This window comes from Pseudorasbora parva, chromosome 9 (assembly GCF_024679245.1).
Source record: "Pseudorasbora parva isolate DD20220531a chromosome 9, ASM2467924v1, whole genome shotgun sequence".
Lineage (NCBI taxonomy): Eukaryota > Metazoa > Chordata > Actinopteri > Cypriniformes > Gobionidae > Pseudorasbora > Pseudorasbora parva.
The window spans coordinates 34,436,605-34,460,714 of NC_090180.1; the positions used below are offsets into that span (position 1 = coordinate 34,436,605).

At 37.8% G+C, this 24,110-nt stretch overlaps 3 protein-coding genes across 7 annotated transcripts in view; 1 reads left to right on the forward strand and 2 right to left on the reverse strand.

Annotated features, from left to right (window-relative positions):
- Nucleotides 1-2: 2 nt before the first annotated feature.
- Nucleotides 3-9,331, reverse strand: nadkb (NAD kinase b). Of its 4 annotated transcripts, none has more exons than XM_067452349.1 (12): nucleotides 9,167-9,331; nucleotides 8,179-8,436; nucleotides 8,008-8,091; nucleotides 6,496-6,625; nucleotides 6,224-6,332; nucleotides 5,988-6,073; nucleotides 5,694-5,796; nucleotides 5,433-5,587; nucleotides 2,839-2,938; nucleotides 2,217-2,374; nucleotides 1,402-1,484; nucleotides 3-1,123 (listed from the first exon to the last, which is right to left on the reverse strand). In XM_067452349.1, exons 2-12 carry the CDS (start codon nucleotides 8,427-8,429, stop codon nucleotides 964-966), a joined length of 1,419 nt encoding a protein of 472 aa, XP_067308450.1. In that variant the 5' UTR covers nucleotides 8,430-8,436; nucleotides 9,167-9,331; the 3' UTR covers nucleotides 3-963. The 4 variants fall into 4 exon arrangements, with proteins under 4 accessions (XP_067308450.1, XP_067308452.1, XP_067308451.1 ...); XM_067452351.1 differs by lacking the exon at nucleotides 9,167-9,331 and adding an exon at nucleotides 9,002-9,124; XM_067452350.1 differs by lacking the exon at nucleotides 9,167-9,331 and adding an exon at nucleotides 8,553-8,958.
- Nucleotides 9,332-11,436: 2,105 nt separating this feature from the next.
- gpr160 (G protein-coupled receptor 160) lies at nucleotides 11,437-12,489 on the forward strand. Its single transcript, XM_067453245.1, has one exon. It carries the CDS (start codon nucleotides 11,501-11,503, stop codon nucleotides 12,389-12,391), a length of 891 nt encoding a protein of 296 aa, XP_067309346.1. The 5' UTR covers nucleotides 11,437-11,500; the 3' UTR covers nucleotides 12,392-12,489.
- A 6,970-nt stretch (nucleotides 12,490-19,459) lies between these two features.
- skila (SKI-like proto-oncogene a) overlaps nucleotides 19,460-24,110 on the reverse strand; it is a 29,692-nt gene continuing 25,041 nt past the window's right edge. For both annotated transcript variants that reach the window (XM_067452353.1, XM_067452354.1), the window contains exon 8: nucleotides 19,460-23,359. In XM_067452353.1, the coding sequence (XP_067308454.1) occupies nucleotides 23,111-23,359 (249 nt within the window). In that variant the 3' untranslated portion in view covers nucleotides 19,460-23,110. The remainder of the gene's footprint in view (nucleotides 23,360-24,110) is intronic.

Below are 24,110 nucleotides of genomic sequence, written 5' to 3' on the forward strand. Positions count from 1 at the left end.
GATAAACAGAAATTAAGTTTTATTGAAATATTACAAATGAGATAAATACATATATCTTATTTACATTCAAATGTAAACGACTTACATACATTTTAACTATACTAGTTCTTATGCAACAATGTGATGGGACCGTGCAGGGTGAGAAATGCAAAACAGTGCATTTGTAAAATGAATAAATCACATCTTAGTTAGAGTAAATATTAAACTAAACTGCCTTATGAAACGCAGCTCTGAAAATGCATGTGCAGCACCATCCTGTGACGCCACAAGGAGGCTACAATGTTCTCTGTCAAGATCTGTGTTCGACAGGAACCCAACCTGACAAAGAGAGCGAGCTTGATTCATATACAAAAGGGCTCCGCACAGGTTAGTCGATCTGAATGGAAATCAATTATAAGCTTAAGAGAGCTACAGAGGAAAAGAACCTGCTAAACCACATTCATCATTAGTAGTTGAACGTACATTGGTGTCTAATATAATGCACAAAGCCCTAACATAGACAAATGGCTTCCTATGGAATATATTACCACATAAGAGGAACTACTGTCGTAACAAACCACATAGAAAGCCAAGATCGTGTGGGGTAAATTTAGTCAACAGTATGTGCTGAAAAAATTCAGTGGACAATTATTTAAACATGGAGGAACCAAATGTGTTAATAAATGGTATAAGGGGAAAAAAACTGTTCAATAGTAAATTGGATCAGTTTCTCTTCAGCATGGTATTAATTGTGAGAAGCACAACGTAGAAAACACTGTCTGCATAACGCCATTTAGCAATCATACATTATATTTTAGATGCTCTTAACCAACCAAACGTTTAGTTGCCGATACATTACAAGTAGATACTCTTAACAAGTTGATGTGTTATTTTTCAGGTATATAAATTTAAAGTGAGCCAGGGTGAAAATCTGTATTGATTTGGAATGTCAACAGACAGAGCGCTTGTTTTTTTACGGTGGTTTCAGTTCTCCGTTTCTGAAGAGTCGCTGGCATCTGTTAAGCGAGTTTGCTTCTTGCGGACGTTCCAGTGAAGACACTGAGCCAGACTGTCAAACCAGTCGTACACCAGATCATGACAACAGATAGAAGGAACCGGGAAGCAAGACGTCGTGATCTTAATGCTATGGGGGGGAGGGAACAAAACGCATGATTAACAGATGTGACTTTCGTGCGAGTTCAAGAGATGATTTAACCTGAATGATCTATTTATCTGTTACTATGCATAACCAAATAATTCTTAATGAAAACAGCTGCATTTGAACTGCACAAAGGCTGAGTGTTAATCTCTACTGATACTGTTGATGCTCATTTCCATAACCGTTACACAGCTGTTGTTGTATCAGTGGATTATGTGGGAGATAAAAGTTGTTTGCTTGTGGGATTGTGTATTTAGTGTCACCTGTCCCCATGCTGGATTTCCTGCCTCTTTCTGCCATCAAATGAGACCCAGGCTGTGTTGCGAGCATCCGGCGATAGAGTTATCTGCAAAATAAATACAGTTAGTCGTAAGAATATACTGTTCTTCTGAAGCTCTCGTATTAGATGAATAAACGAAAATTACAAATTTTCTTGGCAAATGTAGTTGTCATTAAAGTGTTAAGGGGTTAGCTCACTCAAAAATTCTGTCATTAATTACTTTAGTGTCCGTTCGACACCTGTAAGACCTCCGTTCATCTTTGGAACACATGAAGATATTTTTGTTGAAATCCGATGGCTCTGAAAGGCCTTCATGGACACCAATGTAAGTTCCTCTCTCAAGACCAATAAAAGGCACTAAAGACGTCATCTCAAAGTCCATCTCACTACAGTGGCTCTACAATTATTTTAAGAAGGGACAAGAATAGTTTGTGTGCGCAAAAAAACTAAATTATGACTTATATAGTGATGGGACGAGTTTAAAACAAAGTGTCGAACCGTTATGAATCATCATATTGATTCATGATTCGGATTGCGTGATCTGATCAAGTGACATTGGCGATCCGAATCGATACGCTGATTCATAACGGTTCAAATCTTTGTTTTGAAATCGGCCCATCACTATATAAGTCGCTATTTAGTTGTTTTTTTTTGTTTTTTTAGTTGTTGTTTTTTTCATCAAAAATATCTTTATTGGTGTTCCAAAGATGAACGGGTGTCGAACAACATTATGGTAAGTAATTAATGACAGAATTTTCATTTTTTGGGTGACCTAAACCTTTAATATCGCATTCTCACCATGAGCTCCACGCCAGCGGGCACTACGATGGGTCTGAAAGAGAGAGAGTGAGGGCAGATGGGGGTCACCATAATGGCAGGGACATTGGGATGGATCATGGAGGCTCCTGCTGCGGCAGCGTAGGCCGTGCTGCCCGTGGGGGTGGAAACTATTACACCTGCATAGAAACAAGCCACATATTTACATCTATTTCCATGGCAAGAAAAAAAACAAATCAAACACTACGATGCGTCTATGATAAGAGTCTGTACAAAGTCTCTTCAGCTCACCGGGCTGCACTTACTGATCATACAAAAAATAGAGTAAAAACAGCAATATTGTGAATTACAAATTTAATATATAATTATTTATACATTTTAAAATGGAATTTATTCTGGTGATGGCGAAGCTGAATTTTCAGCATCATTACTCCTCTCTTCAGTCAGTGTCACATGACCCTTAAAAATCATTCTAATATGCTGATTCGCTGCTCAAGAAACAATTCTTATAATCAATGTTGAAAAATCTTGTGCTGCTTAATATTTTTGTGGAAACCATAAAAATAAAAATTGAGGATTCGTTGATGGATAGAAAGTTGAGCATTATTTGTACATTATAATATGTTTTATAGTCTGTGCTCACCGTCTCCCTGTACAGATGTGATGAGACGTCCATCGAGGTAAAGATCAACATTGGACAGGTAGGATGAGGGCCCTCTGTCCACCACCACTTCATTTAGCACCTTCATTTCACACACATAATATCATCATATCACAGATGGTGAATGGATGAATTACACAAATGCATTTAACAAGCAGGAGTATTTCTGCACAAATCACATGCTACTCTGATCAAGAATATCCATCTCAGACGTAAAAGCACAGGTTGTCAATGACAGTGTTATTGCTATGGCAACTGGGCCGCTATTATTTTTAAATAACTCCTATTATGTCTGTCACCATGGAAAAATGTCACTCATTTTACCATCAAATATAGAATTAGACAGGCCTGAACAGTTGTTTAAGCTTCTTTGGCCTAAAAAGCTCCTTTATTTTCTAAATATACAAAACAATTAGTTTAAGGTCAGGAGATTTTTACCAATTGCTTCTGAAAGTCTCTTATATGCAACAAGGCTGCATATAATTGTGAAATAGGGTAAACATACCCTAAGCTCAACAAAATCTACATTGAGACATTTTAGTAGCCTAGAAATCTAGACGCACCCTAGCGGCAGCAAATTTAATCTGCCCGCAAGTGTCGTCTAGGAACTCTCAATACCCTTCTGAGCTGTGTTCCTCTCAATCTGGACGGGCCAATCACATCGTGTATAGAGTCGGCGGGCAGGGCCATAATGATGACGGCTGAGTTGCGTTTGCGTGCTTCTAGTAAACACAGAAACTGGCGAACGGCGACGGTCTTTCGAATCAGCTTTGACCGCGACTCTGGAAGACTTGGAGTTAAGCTTTTCTCTGAGAAAAGAACAAAGAACGGCACTGAAGTCATTCTTAAAAAGGGAAGATGTGTTCGGAGTTTTGCCGACCGGATACGGTGAATGTTTAATCTATCAACAAGCTCTGTTTCACCTTCGTTGCTCTGGTTGGTTGTAGCTCTATCCTATCGCGTGCAGAGGGAGTTTGAAAGACAACCGTTTATCCCGCCCCTCGGATTGAGCTCTGTCTATGGTGAGTTTCCAGACCAAACATCTTGATGTGGGTCTGGCTTGTCAGGCTAACATTTTAGTGCACAGGGTAAGATATGTTAAAATAAAAGCTAAATCTCTCACAAAATAACTTATTTTAAAATGACAAAACTGGTTACATTAAGATATACATTAACTCCAAAAAGTCTGGCTGTGCTTAATGGGTTCATGTTTGTACCCTTTAACCATACCAAGGGTTCCCATTAAGCTCGCAACATGTTTTATTGGTGAAAATTCTTGTTTATTTAAACAATCTTTATACAAAGTTTTGAAAACCTTTTTTTAATTAATAAATATTAAATATATACATTTAAAAGGACAATTTTCAATTCATGTATTAAGTTCATATTTTAATATGAACAGCTATTATAGAAAATATCTATGAAATTATACTGTTTCTTATTTATGTCACTGAAGCTGCTTTTCATAATAGTGTACCCTTTAAGCTCACCGTAAAATAATATGAAATCTGTAAAAATGGCAGCACTGTAAAACCACAGAACATCAATGAACTGTAAATGTATAATATAATGGATTTAAAAGTATAAGCCAGTAATGCCTGTGAAGTAATATATTGGTGTAGGCAGTCTTATACAGCTAGTAAGTTAACAATGTTCAGTAGCATCTGCACTGTTGTTAAAATTTCCTTTGGAAATCTAATTATTTCCCATATCCAGGTTATAATATGCAAAAGTCTAAATATTAATCTCTTCATTTGGCAGTAGGTAGTTACTTATCCAAAATAAAGACTTAAACCTCTCTTTCTCTCTTTCTCTCTCTCTCTCTCTCTCTCTATATATATATAAACTTTTAAGGGGCTACTCAATCACATCAGTAAAAGCTTTCAGACAATTTTCAAAATGGCCGCCAGACAGTGTGAACACATGAATACCCATAACTCAGTGAGCAATGGGCTGATTATCTTGAAATTTCAGGAGGCATATAATAACAAACACATAATTTGGTTAAGACATCAAGTAGGATGATAAACTATTTTTTCCCTTTTTATAATCTGAGCTCTATATATAAAATATATACTCCAAATATAGTGTGCTTAATAGGTACTTGAGCTTAACAGGTAAATTTACTCATATTACAATTAAAAATTATATGTCGTTTTTATATAGTTATGGAAATGGTTATGTATTCCTTTGATGGCAAAGCTGAATTTTCAGCATCATTACTCCAGCCTTCTGTCACATGATCCTTCAGAAGTGAAATCATTCTAATATACATTTTTATTCTATTCTGTTATTTGGTTAAAAAAAAACACTAAGTAATATGGTGTGACATGAAAAAGGTCATTAGCTTGTTTTATGGCCTCTCCCTTGGTGTCATGTGACAGGTAGACACCATATCATCAGATTTGTTCACAACAACCTTATTGGTGGATTGTAAGTTTGAATTTTGTCAATATTTGTATTTAAATAACCTTTTGTCATTTGTACTCTGATGAAGGCCTGTGTGTCAAAATGTGTTGGCAAATAAAAGACAGACTTTGTCTCAAGCCCAATATTTTGATCGAGTGCTGCGTTACCTGTAACTGCAGTGTGATTTTGCCTGCATCATTATTTATGTGATTATGAGGCACTACTCCATTCTCCTGAGTGCTGAACAGCTGATCGTTCCTCTGGAACATGCCTTTCACCACCTTAACCTTCAGACGACTGCGCAGGATGATGGCAGCATTACCTACACAACGCAGACACAAACACTTCAGATAACAAACAGCACGTTACAAACTAGAGTTTGTCTAGTTTCAAAGATGTCAAATATAAGACATTTTCAACCAGTCTACCTTCAAAAACTTTATCCACCTCAGTTTTGAAGGACTCAAACTTAAACGGTGTGAGAAATCCTAAGGAACCCAGATGGAACGCCATGACCGGGGGAACACTGCCCTTAAACAAATGAGACAATACACCTGGGATGATTAAACCACATTTGAATCTTAAATTTCCAACTAACTTTTGCATATACAAATTCTCTCAACTTATATGGCACACAGAGAGACCATTCAATAGAAAGCAGCTGATCAGAGAATGAGCTAGTAGGAGACTCTTGTGCACAAACAAATGAGATGAGTGAATACCTGGAAAAGAGATGATGCATAGAGAAGAGTCCCATCTCCACCCAAACAAATAATCAGATCAATGCAGTCCGAGATGTCATCATACCCTGTACGAACAAACACATTGATGAATCACTCATTTTCCTAAAGCACCTACTCCATTATTGGTTAATGGTGTGTCAGGGTTATGTAAACCATGTTACTGGTGAACCTGCCGACTCACTCCTATCCAATCCAAAGCTATGAGGTTTCAGTACCTTCCCTGAATGTGCACAGCTGATTGCGGATGGCCGAAAATGACTCATCACTCATAAGAGAGCCATCATCCACAACTTTCTTTTCCACATAAACCATCAGATGTTTCTCCTGATGGTAGAAATAATTTAGATCAAATTGTACAGCCAAATCTAAACATAAATCTAATATAATACAATGAAAAGTAATTCCAAGAGGGTCCTTGTCAAAAAACTGTAGCTTTATAGCCTGTAAATCAACAACTAGCGTGGCTTTTGGATTCTGTGTAACCTACCTCCACGAGGAACCTGCAAAGCTCTTTGAATGGCTCCAGCAGGGTCTCATCTCTGATCTTTCTGATGACCAAAACGTTGAGTGGTGGTTTGCTCCAGGTGAGCCGCTGGCTGGCTGGATCCTGAATATGCCTGCAGGGAAAGTCGACAGAGTAGGCAAACATTGTGAGAGTTGGCACTGCACTTCACACAGAGAAACACTGCATGTACTTTGTACGCTCGTTACACAACTTACAGTCATGGACAAACATTTGTAAGCACTGTGAATGTGGACTTCTGCTTTTAGTTCCTGACAGTTCTAGGATCAGATCATTTTCAGTATTGATAAATTAAAATAACAATAATAATGACATTTAACACATTCAGTTATTTTTACTTTAAAAGTGAAATATCAGTAAAATATCCAAAAACCACTAAGCCAGTGCTATATATTTTGTTCATTTGAGTACTTACAATATCCGAAACGTTTCCAACTATTTGTAAATCGTGAGAAAATTGCCATTTTAACCAATGAACCGGGACATATGAGGGCAGTCGCCTGTCGATTGCGTCATATCTGCGTTACCCGGTTTTATTTTGCAGAAACGCTTCACTCTTACTGCAGCGTAAAACAAGTGTTATAGCAGCCGCAGAGCAAATGCACAGAGTAACATTATAACCCTTTTCAACACACTCAAATGTATCTAATCATAAACAGATCTGCATTACCTCAAACTCATGACCAGAAAAGCAGAAATGGCGCCAGCGACTGTGTTCCGTCATAATAAAAAGTCCCGCTGCTCGCAAGGAGCGTCACATTAATCTTATTAACAATTGCTCCAGCTCTTCATACTACAGTAATGTTAATAATCACATCCATGAACGTGATTTCTGCCCGAGTCCTATCCCGATTCTTTTCCACGGGCTGTCCCAAGATTCGCCGCTCAAACTTGGCATCAAACTACGCTTTTATTTTGAATGGGCGGATGGAAAAGTTACATAGTGCATGTTTAATTGTCAAAAATTCACATAAATCTTTAATACACACATTTTACTTATTGTACCAAAGAATAACCAAGGCTAACAGACAAGTTTCCATAACTCCAATATGTTACGAATAGATCCTTTTTAGATTCACTCTAATCATCTCTCTTGACTTGAAATGTACTGGAACACATTCAGCTAACAATGATAAAACCCAAGCAACTTGTTCAAAACAACATCAAACCATAAAACCCCACATTACCCTCTACGAGCGTTTTGTCCTGGAGGACGTAAAACAGGCATAGTGCTGGAGGGCTTTTGGAAGGGGTGCGTTAGAAAGTTCCAGCATGAACGCTCCTGTGACAGAAACAGCAGTATCTAACTGCACTGCTCTCCAACTCCATCCAAACCGCCTTTTAAATCAGAACTCAGCACACATGGCCCTATCACTTGTTTGTCCAAGCCTTTGCTTGATTTAATGTTTAAACAGTAACAAGGGATGTGACCCTTGCCTTCCCTTACTTGAAGTAGGCCTGACTGCGCTTACTTACATGACTGAGGTCGGGTTGGGAAGAACGCAAGCTTTGGGTCCGAAGTGAGTAGCAGGATATGGTCCATGTAGAAAGTGCCCTCGTCTGCAACAAACAGACACTTCACTCAAGTCACTCCACATTTTTATCTTTAGAGTTACACTGATCTAAATCAAACGGCAATTTATATACCTGCATCTATCCCATCTTTTCGGGCAACTATCAACAGTGTCCTCCGCTGATGCGGAGGCTTCTGATTCGTGCTGCTCAGGCAACCTATGTACGCTTCCCCCCGGCAGGTGTTCTGGACAGTCCAGCTTCCGAAGAGACCTCTTCACCTCTTTCCGTCTTCTAGGAAGTTTCCCCTGCCGCTCTTGCTGTCTCTGAGACCGCTTAGTTAAACCACCTTCCTCCGCCTTTCTGGAGGGCAGCCCGTCTTCCATTGCAGTTCTTATGGGGGGGGGGGGGGGGGGGGGAATAAATAATAATAATAAATACAATTATTCACCATTATAACAAGAATCAAATTAACTGTAAAAATTAGTTGAGAAGACTTAATTTAGCACCCTCATCAAAGGGCCAGAGTCAATGTTCCTGACTTGATCTCACCCCTGCTTTATACAGGATATTGTTGAACAAAATAGCCAAAACAATGGCTTATGAGAACAGAAGAATCAAACCTATTCAGCTGGTGTCATTTACATATACATGTCTTGTATTTAGCATTTTATTATTATACATGCAACTTTTAGTTTAATTTGGAGATTACATTAAATATGTGTTATTTAATAATAACACAAATTATATCTGAAAATAATTCGCCATGTTACAATACAATTTAGCACAAACTAGGTGATTTAAGGTGTAAAGGAGTGAAAACCTAAATCAGTTAACCTGCCATGCATTTCATTACTATGAATAGCCAGCCCAGCAAACACATCTGAGCTGCACAACAAGCAAAGGCAGATTTATTCGTACGACTAACGTTAAACATGCAAACTCTCAAGCTACTAACAAGGACCGCGGTCCGGTGACAAGGAGTAATAATCTTGAACAAGTTAAGAGAGACGAGACGTTGCACTGAAAACACGTCAGCGGATTATATCCATCGACCAAAACTTCCGCTAAGTTAGCGGTACGGAGCTAGCTAAACACACTTCCCCAGAGCTTATGAGCTTACCACAACAGGAAACACCGCGAAACTTCCCCTTTGGACTTCAGTCTTTCACAACCTGAGAAATGTAATACACTAGACCGCGTTATCTTGACAGGAACGTTATTTCTACTGAACCATGTTTAGGCTTAGCTTGATATTATTATGGGATGTCCACAATGACGTCACGAGGCTGATCGTGACTCGCTGTGCTGCTGCGCAGAATCTGAGAAGCAATGGAAAGAATCTTCTAGATGGCAAAAAGTAGTCTATATCTTATGTCTGAGGGTGGAATTTAACAAATGTTGATCCTGAAACATGTTTTTGGTGAAATCACATTCACTGTCATGGTTGAATGTTTCTGCAGCTTTGTTCCAAGAAATGCCTTTTTTTAAACCGGTTTTGGGGTCTGAAAGTTGAAATGTTTGTTTTGTAAACCACTGTAAATCATTTCATCTCAAACCTTTTTATTAAGCCTGTCTTGGGCTCACTGGACAGCCATAAGGATTGCGCTGCACCTGCACCTTGTAAAATGTGAACAGGCACAGGCGCACAGCATTTTTTTCCCCAGGGATGGAAACCAAGCTATTATAATGTTTTGTGTAATTATGCCCAGCTCAGAACAATCAGCAATGACACAACCAAGTTTTTAACATTGGAAATAATTCTTTCATCTTTCTCAGAGAAGGGTGGAGCCAACTTAACATGCCTTCTTATGTCAGACATTTCCAAATCTGTCTGGAAAAGGCAGTTTTAGCAAAGGCCAGTTTATATTTTTTTATTAAGCCTCTTCTTAATCCCAGTAACCACTCCCTTTTAAAGTCAAGCTCCTTCTTGTTCTTGCACAATATTTTAACCTTAGCTAGATGTTACAAAGAGATAATGTGGACTTGTAATAATAAATTCTCTTAAATGCATTTCTTACCTTATTTTTTATCTAACAAATGTCCAACAGTGGACACAATGCATTAGAGGGGATTTTTTGTAAAGCTATGTGAGTTATGTGTGACACTTCACATTTTTGATTTTATTTGAATAATTATGCTGTTTTTGTTATCAGATATGCACATTAGGGTTTTATGTTACATCCACGTTTTTATTATTTAATATTATTTTAGTGTTGGCTTACCATCACAGTGTTTTGTATGTATGCATGACTATATGCCTTTAATATATATTAATATTTACCTGTTTGTATCATGTTTAAGCGGCTTGTGATTAACTTTGATTTATTATATGGCTTTCTCTGTACCACCAGTGGTATTGTGGTTGTTGTCAGTATATAAAAAAATATTTTAGTAGCAGTATGGGCTTGCCAATTCAGCAGAAAAATTATTTACTGTTTGGATTTACTGGATAAATGTTTTTCTTTTTTTTCTGTAAATTACAGTTGTCATTTGTAAAATGTATAGGTTGTTTTGTAAATATGTTTAACACTGGCAACTATTCTTCTTAATTAACTATTCTTAATTCTGGCAACTACAGCTGCCACTCCATTGTGGAAATTTAAAGGTACTTCAACCAAAAATGAAAATGTGTATCTGCTTACCCCCAGGGCATCCAACATGTAGGTGTGTTTGTTTCTTCAGTAAAACGCAAATGAAGATTTTTAACTCCAACCGTTGCTCTAATAATGCATGCCAATTGGGTCTAATTCTTTTTAGAGTTGAGTTACTAAAGAAACAAACACACCTACATCTTGGATGCCTTGGGGGTAAGCAGATAAACATCAAATTTTCATTTTTGGGTAAACTATCCCTTTAATTGGGAGGGGGGAAACCTTATGGGACAAAATTGTTTGTCACGCAATTATTGCCACAAACAAATACGTATTTCTTTTATAAAATGTATTTTTATTCTTATATATTTTTACAAATAAATATTTTCTTTTATATTTTAAATTATACATCTTTTACAGATGGATATAAATCATTTTGTAAATAAATGTTGAAATGGTTCTTGTTTATGTTGTTTAAACTTTGTTTAGATCATAGTTGTAAATGTAATATTAATATTAAAATTATGAATGAAAATGAATACTGTATAGCTGGTATGGTTACTCTAGTTAAGTTTTCATTTTCAATTTAATATATCTACCATCTAAATACCAGTATGAACAGATGAACGTATAAAAGAAAGGGCAAAACTACACCTACATTTAAATATGTGGGGAAAGACAAATATGCTAATAATGAACTTCCAATGAAAGTGGGCTATTTGTTTTATGGGTAGGGCTGGCCTTTACCTCAATAGGGTGTGTCTACTGACAACTGGTGTAAACGGTTTCAGTGAGGAACTGGCCAGTTACAAGAAAGACTATTTAGTGGCAGTTGTGATTTCTACCTTGGACTATGCCTTACCATGGACACATCAGTCCCTTCTCTTCTGCTGGTTCTGTGGCTCAAGAGTTTGCTGAACTGGCTGGTGGTCGTGGTACAGCGACACTACATGATCCGGACTTTCTCAGGATTCTTCTGCATTTCCTTGGCACTGATTGACAGTCTCTTGAGCTTTGTCCTCTCTGCTATTTTCTATCTGGAAGATGTTAACATCTCAGGCTGGCACTTCACCAGGTACTACATATGCCTACTGACTCAGATTGCTTGTTTTATCTACTCCATACTCCACTGGCCGGTGTTCCTCCTTGTAGGACTAGATAACTTCTGGACCATATCAAGCTCAAGAAATACATCCTGGACACAAAAGCTGACTTACATTGCAGGGGTGTGTCTCCTTTGGATCCTAGCAGCTTTGTATGTTTTCTGGGTCCCTGACGTTGCTCTACTCTTAGGAGATGATGAGAAGCACCATTGCAAGCTGTTCAGCAGCCCTCAGACTTCTCAGGTTCTCGCTGCATTGCTACTGACGATTACCTGTGTCGTTATTTACTCATACGCTCCGTTTGAGAAATGGAGGGTGCCGGTTTCTCTGCATTCCACTCAACAATACTGTTTGGTGTGTTTAAGGCGTGTTATGCATACGTTGCTCAGCACATGGGCCTCATTTCTCGCTCTGATGATCATCTCACCGCTGATAGAGATGGACGCGCACCTGCAGTTAAACGTCGTCTGGTTGAGTTTCCTCAACAGTTTTTCTGTCGCTCTGGCACTGTGTGGCCACTCTTTTGCATCGAATTCCAAGAAAAGCGACACCATTACAGATGTGTTTTGTTCCTGGTACTTTTGTTTTACATATGGAGATGACGAGTGGAATTATGGACAACAAAGTGGCCATATTAAAGTCACACCATAAATGCCTGACCGTTTATTCTGGAATAGCCTATATGCGTGTTTGCTTTTTGTGTGCATTACAAAAAGAAAAATTAAACACGTGCGTTTGTAAATTACAAATGACTTGCTAAACTGATTCTTTTAAGGTGAACCAACCCTTTATAATACGGATGCACGTGCTATCGGAATAATCGTCAATATGCGGAATTCCTAGTTGAAAAAGAAAATGTAGGCTATGGCTCCTCAAGTGAACATTTGAATGCGATTAGTTACAACTTTCGAAGTGGGAAGTCAGACATTCCAAAGACCACTGAGGTAAAATTAAAACCAGCACTACAAGGTAAACAAGCCGGTTTGGGGCCTAATCTCCCCTTCCGAAATGCCTAAAATCCATAGGCTAACGTAGGCTAATTGTTCTAGATCATTTTTTAAGTTTTTTTCTGCAGTGCAAGGTGTTTTAAGAGTGATCGAATGCTTGGCAGAACGTCAGGTCACACTGATCTCGTACATCCTCCTCTAGCCTGATGCATGAAGCTAGCTAGAGTTTCAGCGTAGGTTTAGAGTTGACAAATACAGATAAATCCAACCGTGTTTAGATCAATTTAGTTCAATCGTTTCTCAAAGCCGTTTATAAACTTTATCTGTCAACTCTTTATCTGCGCCTGCACCTGAAAGTATGGCACGTGCGGCAAACAGCCAATCACAGTGACCATTTGATTCACTTCTCTTCTGAAGATGAGGTCATTTTGAAAAAATTATTATGAAATTAAATGTGTTTACAAGTAAAGAATTGCCTGCAGCGAGAGTTTGAGAAGGCAGCTGAAAGAATATATGGCTATATATCATGCTGTGAATCATGCCTAATAATTAGGTTAAGAAAGAGCTCAAATTAATCGCTACGTTTGAAATTTAATGCATGTATTATATTTATATTACTATTTGGGTACTTCTCAATAGAGTGCTGAAGTCATGACGTCACTTTGTAGGCCAAAACACGGAAGTGAGTTAGCATTTTAGCACTTCCGGTTCCCTCGCACTAAAGTCTATGGGTTTTTTAAATGGGTTTTTGCTAAATCGCCTGAAATAAGGTCTGTGGTTAACAAAGCCTCTAAATATTTTCACGTTTTGAATTCACCGAATGAATTCAAAGCTGCGCCGTTCTACTTGTCCAGATTTATAGTGGTTCTCTCCTCGATATATGATCAATCGTCCAGGGAAAATGACATACGATTGTAACACAGATCTTATTTTTTGCGATTGTCCAAATGTCTATGCATCGGCTTTTGATCCGAGAGAACCCATGCGCCGCTAACTTCCGGGTTGGCCTACAAAGTGACGTCATGACTTCGGCACTCTATTAATATAATATTTATATGAACATATGAATTTAAAGTGATTATAATTTATATAAATATAGGCTAATAAATAATTAGCACCAAAAGATGCAAAATTTTATTTCACAAGTTTTTTCAGCCTATAAACTGCTTTCATTTGGAATGAGATGCCTTGCGATCTCTTCTAAACCATTAAAAAACCTGCTCCAGAGCAGGTTAGGCCGCGTGTCAGTTACCATGGTGTGATGAACACTGATAAAAACCAATCCACCTTCTGTTGTTTAATTGAACCGGGGACCACGAGGTCGCCCAAACATGCAGTTTACTCTTGTCCGTCGTCCGCCATGTTTTACTCTAGTTATGGTTGACGTCAGATTTCCTGTGTTTACAGGCGAGATTTATGGAATTACCTGTTTGGGAATGTAATATTTTAGTGTGCGTGTGGCGTGTGTGCTGTCTTGGTCACATGGCACACATTAGAGAAACAAAACCGATAGCCTATCTGTTTTTTGATCTGATGAGATTTTAACCCCAGGTAAATCTTAAAGGTTCAGTGGGTACATGTCTGAGGCAGTATAGAGAGCGTGTTCTCTAGAGCAATTTGTCGGTTAGGGCTAAGTTACTGTGGCAGCTCAAAAAGGCGACTTCACTACAAAGAAACAGTTCATTATGTAAGTTCCTTATACACTACTGAAAACAGTTAGGCTGTATTAAATTTCTGTTATATCCTCCTCTGCTTTAAAGGGTAACTTCACCGCTTTTTCATATTAAACTATGTTATTCCCTTAACTAAAACGAGTTGACACATACCTCTCTCGTCTCAGTGCGTGCACTTAATCTCTCTGACACGCAGTGACGATCTAATAGCATTTAGTTTAGGCCCCTAAGCCCAGTTCATTCACTATGGAACCAAACAGAGATCAAGTTAGAAGTACCAAACACCTCCATCGTTTCCCTATTTAAATACAGTTACACGAATAGTTGAACGATCAAGTATGGTGACAAAATAAAACGTAGTACTTCGCTAATCGGATTAAAAAGGAGAACTATAATGTATGGCGGATTAGCACTTCTGAGAGTACTTCGGCTCGGCGCAGTAAAAAGTCCCGGCCGAAACATCTTTCCTCACACCTCCCCCTCACTCTCTGAGACACCCCTCGCTGCAGCCTGTAGCACGATGACGTTGCTGGATCAGATCCAATACGTACTGGATGGTGGATCGTTATGACAATGTCATTCATACAGATCTCTGAGTTAATTTATAATGCGTATGCACTAGTCATAATGTATGATCATTATTGTATATAGATGATGTTCTAAACTGTGTAGTTGTAGAACTGATAAATAGTATTAAGTAATTATTGATTAATAAATCATCTTTTCATAAATGTGATGCTTAAATTATCCTAGTTTCGCTGTGCATGCATGCAAAACAGTTAATTTTTTATATATTCTGATCATACTTGCTGTTGAGTGGAAGGAAAAATTAGTCAAGTAATTGTCTCTGTAATTTTAATCCTCAATGCAACACGATCTGTAAAGAACTTTAAAATACCAGTAGCCTACACATTCAAGGAAAAATGCAAAACGCGTGTCCTGATGGCGTGAGCATGTTATTAATCATTATTTTTGCGCGAGCGGTTTGAGTATTTATCTATCCAGCAAAACTCTCCTGTGCATTCAATGTCCTCAAAACTCTTCTGCGCATGCGTATATGACGTCATCGAATTGTGAATGAAACCACCGCGCATGCGCGTCCAGTACGCGTTGGATCTGATCCAGCAACGTCATCGTGCTACAGGCTGCAGCGAGGACTTCTTGGACGCATAGGGAGATGTGAGGGAAGATGTTTCGGCCGGGACTTTTTACTGCGCCGAGCCGAAGTACTCTCAGAAGTGCTATTCCGCCATACATTATAGTTCTCCTTTTAAATCCGATTAGAAACGCGCCACGTTTTATTTTGTCACCATACTTGATCGTTCAACTATTCGTGTAACTGTATTTAAATAGGGGAAACGTGGAGGTGTTTGGTACTTCTAACTTGATCTCTGTTTGGTTCCATAGTGAATGAACTGGCCTTAGGGAGCTAAGCTAAATGCTATCAGATCGTCACTGCGTGTCAGAGAGATTAAGAGCACACACTGAGACGAGAGAGGTATGTATCAACTCGTTTAAATTAAGGGAATAACATAGTTTAATATGAAAAGGCAGTGAAGTATCCCTTAACGTAGAGCTGTTTCCGTCCATGCAAATAAACTGAACCAATAAAAATAAGCTTACATCGAAAATATACAGGCAAGCTATGGAATTAGCTATAGTTGTAATGAAGCTAGCAATCTGACCAGTTTATTTACCTTCCTGATACCATTTTAGGAGTATTTACTTAAGACCGCAAAGGGATTCCATAAATGAAAATTCTGTAATGCTACATGTCGTTTCGTTGTTACAGCAGTACACAAACTAAGATGTTTAACCCAGTAAAGATATGAAATAGACTAATGATGTTTATAAATTCAACAGGCCGTATAACCACATTTTGAAAATTAGTGAAATTATGTATGGGGTGTTATAATAACACAAATGCAACTCACTATATACACTATAGGCCTACTTTAAAAGAGATTTAGACATTTTAAATGTTTTATTTAAGATAATATTTTACAGACATTACAAATAATTATATGTTTTTTGCTATAGTGTAGCTGTGTGCTGTTCACTACTGTATCTTCACTCACTGAAATAAAAAATAAAAAGACAGATTCAGACAGAATGTCTAATCAGTGCAAAAGCAATTGGAGATTAATGTTGGATCTCATAACATGCAATGCCATTCCATTGAAAGCTGTATCTGTGGCATAGTCTTCTTCATTGCCAGTAGTTGCATATTTTATTTGGTAACCTTGTTCTACAGATTAGTGATGGGAGAAACAAAGCTTTGAATCAATTGAACCCATTGTTTTCGCAAAATGATCCGAAGTGTTTAAACGCCACCTGCTGGCGAAATAGTGTAAATGCACCACAATTCAGGCCAAACATCCTTAAAACAGCTTTTACAAAAATTAAACCTTTTATGGTACGGAAAACCCACTGGCAACAATTAATTTCTACTCATTTGATGTGACGCCAACGATGTGCAGTTTTTAAGTCAAATTACATTTAAATGTCCCTCCAAAAACTCCTAACACAGGCGCTCCGGAAACTGCTCTAATAACCTATTTTCTAAAAATATCTTCTCAAGGAGAATATTGATTTATTTGTATTTATTTTTGCAGCATGCAAAATACTTTCTACTTGGGAAAGTAAATTAGATATTTTTATTAACAAATCAACTTTGTCTAACATAGTTTTACTGTAAATTGAGAAAATATCAATGTTTCCATAATGCAACGCTGTCCCACAGTGGAAATGCAGTAATGTATTTCCCCATTGGAATTTTTTACACATAGTAGCATCAATGCTACTATGGATTCGCTATGGATTCACTGCAAATAACTAATTGCAGTTATTTGAAGTGTTTATATGGTAGTTGTATTTTTGTATAGCCTAAATAACAAAATTGTTTCTTTCTAGAAATTTTATGCAGCAATATTTTATGGAAATAGCTCCTATCTCTTCTTATAGAGTGAGGATGAGTTTTGAAGATTTAAGACATTTTGAAGGTTAAGTGATAGGGATCTACTTATTTATCTAAGTATATCTATCAATTTCTAAAATAAATGTGCCATATAGCAACGTTCCCCTAAGTACTGTTTTGTTAGATTTAATAAAAACTATTTCATGGTTAGAACATAATGAATACTATAGAGGGTTAACTAATAATCTAATTCTATTAAATATTAAATGTCTGTATATGTTCTTTTATCAATTTCCAGGGCTTGTTTTGTTTGTTCTAAGTGGATGCTCATCTAAATGTCTACACACAGGCACAGATTGATATCTTCCAGTGGGTACCTACACTCCATTCTAAACAAAACATTTGTAAAGGTTTCAAAACTTCATGAAGCAGTGTTTCGAAAGTGCCCACCACTACCCCACAGATCTGTGTACCAGTGTTATTATGTTTTGTTATATAATGCGTTTGTCTTACCCAATGTGGTATCATCTGTCAGCAATAACCTGCCTGCATTCTCTAAGCTAAGGGCCTTTTCTGATTACTGTCAGTTTAAGTGCAGTGTTGCCAGATAATGCTATGGAAAACAAATAAAACTAGCCAAAATTAAGATCAAAATATCATAACCTGTGACTTGAAATTTATTATTGATCATTCATTATTCATTATTAAATGCATTATTGAGCTGTTTTACCTGAATGCAACTAGCACTGACATACACTATAGTGCCAAAAGTATTGGGACACCCCTCCAAATAATTTTATTCAGGTGTTCCAGTCACTTCCATGGCCCCAGGTGTATAAAATCAAGCACCTAGGCATGCAGATGCTTCTACAAATGTTTATTTGTGAAAGAATGGGTTGCTCTCAAGAGCTCATGGGTTGCCACCTGTGCAATACGTACATTTGTGATATTTTATCTAAATACTCCACAGTCAACCATTAAGTGGTATTATAACAAAGTGGATTTAACTGGGAACAACAGCAACTCAGCCACAAAGTGGTAGGCCACGTAAAAACATGGGGGAAAATGGGATCAGCATATGCTGAGGCGCACAGGGCACAGAAGTCCAGTCAATAGCTACAGACCTCCACACTTTCCGTGGCTTTCAGAGTCACTCAGGAACAGTGCGTAGAGAGCTTCATGGAATGGGCTTCCATGGCCAAGCAGCTGCATCCAAGCCTTACATCGCCAAGTACAATGTAAAGCTTTGGATGCACAGGTGTCATGCACGCTGCCACTGGACTCTAGAGCAGTGGAGACGTATTCTCTGGACTGACCAATTATGCTTCTCTGTCTGCCAATCCAGTGGATGAGTTTGGTTTTGGTGGTTGCCAGAAGAACACAACTTGCCTGACTGCATTGTGCTAAGTGTAATGTTTGGTGGAGGAGTGATTATGGTGTGGGGTTGCTTTTCAGGGGTTGGGCTTGACCCTTTAGTTCGAGTGAAAGGAACTCAATGCCTCAGCATGCCAAGACATTTTGGACAATTTAATGCTCCCAAATTTGTGGATGTCCCCTTCCTGTTCCAAAATGTGCACCAGTGCACAAAGCATAAAGACTTGGATGAACGAGTTTGTTGTGAAGGAACTTGACTGGCCTGCACAGAGTCCTGACCTCAACCAGACAGAACACCTTTGGGATGAATTAGAGCGGAGACTGCGAGCCAGGCCTTCTTGTCCAACATCATTTAGCTTCTAGAAGAATGGTCAAAAATTCCCATAAACCCAGTGGGAAGCCTTCTGAAAGATTGGGCCATATTAAACCCTTCAGATTAAGCATGGGATGTCATTAAAGTTCATGTAAAGGCAGGTCTCCCAAAACTTTAGGCAATATATTGTATGTTTCCATGCCAATGGCCATGTCAGTGCCATTGTTTTGTCTCAGGATGCACACCAGTGATGTTTTTTCTAAGGCATGTTTATAAAAACTTCTTAAATGTCTTAATTGAGCTAATTCTTAGCATAAATGTTTATTGATTGTGAGCTTCTCTAAAAATGAGTATTTTTTAGAATTGTACTAAAAGAAATCCACAGAAGAAAATCATACATGTTTGACAGTAAGTGTTTTCCAATTTCATAGCTTGAGTGCTAAATCTGTCATAGCATATGTGCTTAAAATACAAAAAGTACAATGACGCAACCAGTTTGACACTACAGAACTTTACTTGAATTGAATCCAAGTTCATTTTCTATACAATATATATTTACAATGTCTGAAATAGGGGAAATAAACAATAAAATACTAGATACAACTGAGGTATTAGCTAAAAGCATGTACATGTATTTAACTCGTAAATATCAATCATGATAAACAGTTTGAGATGCGTCATCTGCTTTAGAAAACATCTTATATCACAACATGAGGTAGGAGAGCAACGTCTCATTTTCATGCAAGAGCAAAAAAAAAACAAAAAAAAACCTCATCACACTTTAGGATTGGCAACATATGCAATGATAGACACAAACACTGCATTTCATATCTCAGAATTACAACTTAAATATCTTTGTTGTTTACAAAAGTCGTAAACAATATAATTTCCATTACAGTGTTGAGTGTGTTCTCAAAAAAAAAAAAAAAAAAAAAAAAAAAAAGAAAAGAGGGGGGGATAAGGGCATCACATTTGATTTTATTTATTTATTTATTTTTTAAGTATTATTGTCTCAGTTAGAAAAAAAGTGTGATCAAGATAATAGGGACACATGCTGTGCTGGCAGGTAGTTATTTGTATACTATGTGTATTTTTTACCAATATAAAAAAATGTTTATATAATTGTAGTTTTTTGTCTATTGTCTCTTTTTGCCATTAATCAGCTCAAGGGAGCCACAGTATTCATTATCCCCTGTAAAATGGGATATTTTCCTCTAGAATGCAAAATACACGGTAGCTTTGCTGGAAAACTCTAAGTATTAGATTGCTTTAATGTACAATTTTGCTAATTAAGTTATACCAGGCCTGTACACATCATATATTCAACATATTTCACACCTTTCAAATATGTACAATGTTCTCTGTATTCATTTGCTTAATACTGCAAAAGCCAAAAACAGGTTTGTTGTTTCTAGAGTCTAAAGAGTACTGTATTCCTATGCCCATAGTTCAAATTTAACATGGCATTCTACATAGAAGATATACAGCGCCCCCCTGTGTACAAAATGCAATTTACACGTTTCATAGAATCGTTAAAAATGAAAAGGTATACTCTAAAAAGCTTCAGAAATACACTTTAATACCCCAAAACTATCAAAAACAGCATTGAAACTGGCTGCTACAGAGGTAACTGTGGTGAAAATAAAAGAAACCTAATACTGATTGTAAAGAAATGAGAAATGGTAGTCGACGCACTTGTGTAATGTATTACAGAGACAATAATGCTACAATCGCTTAAATTATATATAAGCATGTCTCAAGTCTCTCATATCAAAAGTGTCTGGCATCTATATTAGGCTCTTGAGCACAATTTGTGCCCATTTGAATGAAGTTTTTTTTTCATACAATATGAAGGAACATTTGTTGGAAAGCGTGTTTATGTGAGAGAATACAAAAGAAAGAAAGAAAGAAAAATCACTGCATTTGAGCAACAATAAACCTTTGTTTTAGCATAACAATATAGTATATAACAATGCATGCATTATTTCACTCCCTTCTTTGTAATAATTTTAAATTATATATGGGGAAAAGGAAAAGCTGAAAAGCGAACACCATCAAAATAACAACAGGTTGTCAGACTCAGTGAGCTCCAATGAAATGGATGAGACTATAGGGAGACACTGAGGTACCGGATAGTGTACGCCACTGTCCCATTCCCCGTTTGATGGAGTGCAGGGGTTTTTCTGAGCATCATGCATCCCACCCCATACACCACAACACACACTTTATCAACAATCACTCTTCAGTCCAAAAACAATATTAAACAATAGAGCTTGGGCTACACCCAGCTTTTGCAAATGTGATCAGTGTGATTATTTATAAGAATTTAGTTAATATATTAATGACTACCGTATGTACAAAGTGTATATAAATCTTTATTAGTTATTACATTAAATAATTTCAGAATAATTTCAAGAAAACTTCAAAAATGGCAAAGCACTCATTTACAATATAGTCTTGTTTTTTGATTCTTCATTGCTGGATATATTCACATAAGTCAGGGTGTTTCTTTACGTTCTCCTCTTTTACGTCTAAGAGGTTTTGCACTGTACACATTATCAGATTTAGAAAAACGCTGCGGCTTGGCTGATTTGGAAATCGATGAGTTGTGCACAGTGGAATGTTCTATTGGAGATATGTACATGATGAAAGAAGTCCGTATTTCTGTCTAAAATGGTTTATAAACTCAGTTGGAACTAAAGAAAGATGAAACGAACTGCACTTCTGGCAAAAACACTTCACTTCCCGTATCCATCTTTCTTTATCCGTCTAACGGTTGATGTATGGGTGGGCATCAGAGGCAGCGGCCCCATTCTATGGAGAAAAAGCGCACCTCCTTGACCCCCATTGACTGTGAGCTAACGTGACAGCATTAATTCCTTAATGTCCCTCCCTTGGCCCCCTGTCTGTTTTTCTTTTCTCTGTCAGACCTGTTTGTTCAGTCATCCGGAATAATGACACAGAGGAATGAAGAGGCGGGTATATGAAAAACAAAAAGTTCAGAAAAGAAATCAGCTCTGGTTTGAGAGTGATTTTGACGTACTTCAATGCAATCTCTGATTGCATTTCTAATGAATCCTTGAGGAACTTTCTCAAGAAAATGACCCATTTAAGGTCACTGTGTGCTTTGATATAAGATAGTATGTTGATGCACTCTGTACGACTCAATCAACCAAAAGCAACAAGTTCTTTGACACTACAGGAACTCTTTCGGTACATACCCTGAAACCTATTTTTCACCACTGCAGATATTGTAGTTAAATGGGGGCCGAGTTTCATAGTGTTCTCCAGCAGGGGGAAAATGTGAGTCTTTGCTTACTGCATCACGCAGGAATGAACTGAGTTGTTTGTCATATACCAGCCTGCGAAGGGTCAGCAGTGCAGACAGGAAACATATAATCAACACCAGACCGAAAAGACAAACGGCAGGCAGTTCAAGACGGAGGGGGGAAAAAATGGAAGGGAGAAGGAAAGGAAGAGGGGGAGAATTATGCTTTTAAAGCAGGGGGGGCCTCAGTAAGGGGTGCCTTTTTTCTGAATCACTTGTATGAAATGTGACAAAGTTCTATATAATAATATTTTTTACTGATATTTTTGTGATATTAACAAAAACTTCTCCCATTATTTTCTGTAAGAAATGATACACATTATGAAAATAAAAAGTAAACATCCACATGGTTTCTGGCTGCTGCAGGGCACTGGCGTCTTGCTGTTTGGCATCCTGGGGCTCTGTGTGACAGGTAGTATTTTACAGAGTGTCAGTTTTGTTTCCTGTGTCCAAAGGGCTGAGACAGGAAAAGCACTCAAGCACTGTCCCTACACCACAGGAGGCAAAAAGTACTGTAAAAGGAACACCTCCTCTGTCCCATCAGCCTCTCAGCACGACTATAAATTAAAACAAACATGTACATCCAAAGAAAATGCTTAACGACTGGTCGGGGGAAGGGGGACTGAGGAATAAAAAGGAGACACGAAAAGTCTTTTTAAATTAAACAAACATTACGGGAACACAAAGGGAAAGTTTATGGGAGAGCTGCTCTTTTCTGCAGAGGCTGTCTTGAGTTCGTCTGTCTCTCTCTGCAGGGAGTGGGCAAGCGTGTTCCTGGGCTACAGGCGTGGAAGTGTGCGAGAGAAGGGGTTAGCAGTTTATCCGGAGGTTACCTCTGGGGCCGGAGAAATAGGGGAATGCTGGGATTGGGGGCTTGCAGAGGGGGTCGGAGGCTGGGCAGGGCTACTGCTGCGGCTTCCCTTGGAGCCCGACTGGGCCATCTGCAGCTGAAGCTGTGAGATCATGAGCTCCAGCTTCTCTCTGGCCTCCCGTTCTCTGCACAGCTCCTCCTGCAGTTCCTGTCGCTCCGCCTCAGCACGCTCGAGACGACAGCGCAGCTCGCACAGCTGCAGACAGAACGAGAGGAGTTACAAACAGGAATGCACAGAATATTTTATAAAACACTAAAACGGAACACTAGCGAATTCTGCACAACGCATTTCAGCAGCAGAGCAAATCTGTAGCCCCACGGCAAAAAAACTGAACTGAATATGATAGTAAAACATCTGTCTACAGTGAAATACAATTTTCGCTCTATTGCATTATCTTTACTTCACTATAAAACTATACTATAAAGCTACAAGTATAAAAGCCTCAGTGCAGTTAATGAATTTAATCTGAAGTCACTACTTTCAGAAAATGTTTTAAAGCAATTTCTTATCTAATGCAGTTATTTAATAATATTTTGAATTAGCTTTTTTTTAGATTTTTATTTTAGTTTTGTTATGTGCTTTTTAAATATTTATAATATACATTGAATAATTTTTTTATTTCAGTTTTAGTACTTTAACTTATTTTACTTTGTTGCCAAGGCAATATTTTTTTCTCGTTATTATAAATATTACTGTTTTTTGGTTATAATTTTTTATATTTTTGGTTAAAAAAGATAACACAACTCATGATTTCACAAACAAACACTAAATCAATGGTTCTGAAAATGTGCAACTCTAACACAATTCTGGAAATAATATAATGCAAATGTTACTGAATTTAATTATTTAAATTTTGTTTGCAATTGGCAATTCTTTAGTTTTGATAGATTTACACATGTAATCAAAACACCCCAATGCCTGTGCAGTAACATCAGCAGTACAAATA

Excerpts from the sequence above, each read along its gene's own strand:
- nadkb (XM_067452349.1), bottom strand. The coding sequence starts at position 8,429 with ATGGAAGACGGGCTGCCCTCCAGAAAGGCGGAGGAAGGTGGTTTAACT. Across the intron at positions 2,939-5,432 it reads AAATCACACTGCAGTTACAG|GTGCTAAATGAAGTGGTGGT; the intron begins GTAACGCAGCAC and ends TGTGAAATGAAG. Across the intron at positions 2,375-2,838 it reads CACATCTGTACAGGGAGACG|GTGTAATAGTTTCCACCCCC; the intron begins GTGAGCACAGAC and ends GTTTCTATGCAG.
- gpr160 (XM_067453245.1), top strand. The coding sequence starts at position 11,501 with ATGGACACATCAGTCCCTTCTCTTCTGCTGGTTCTGTGGCTCAAGAGT.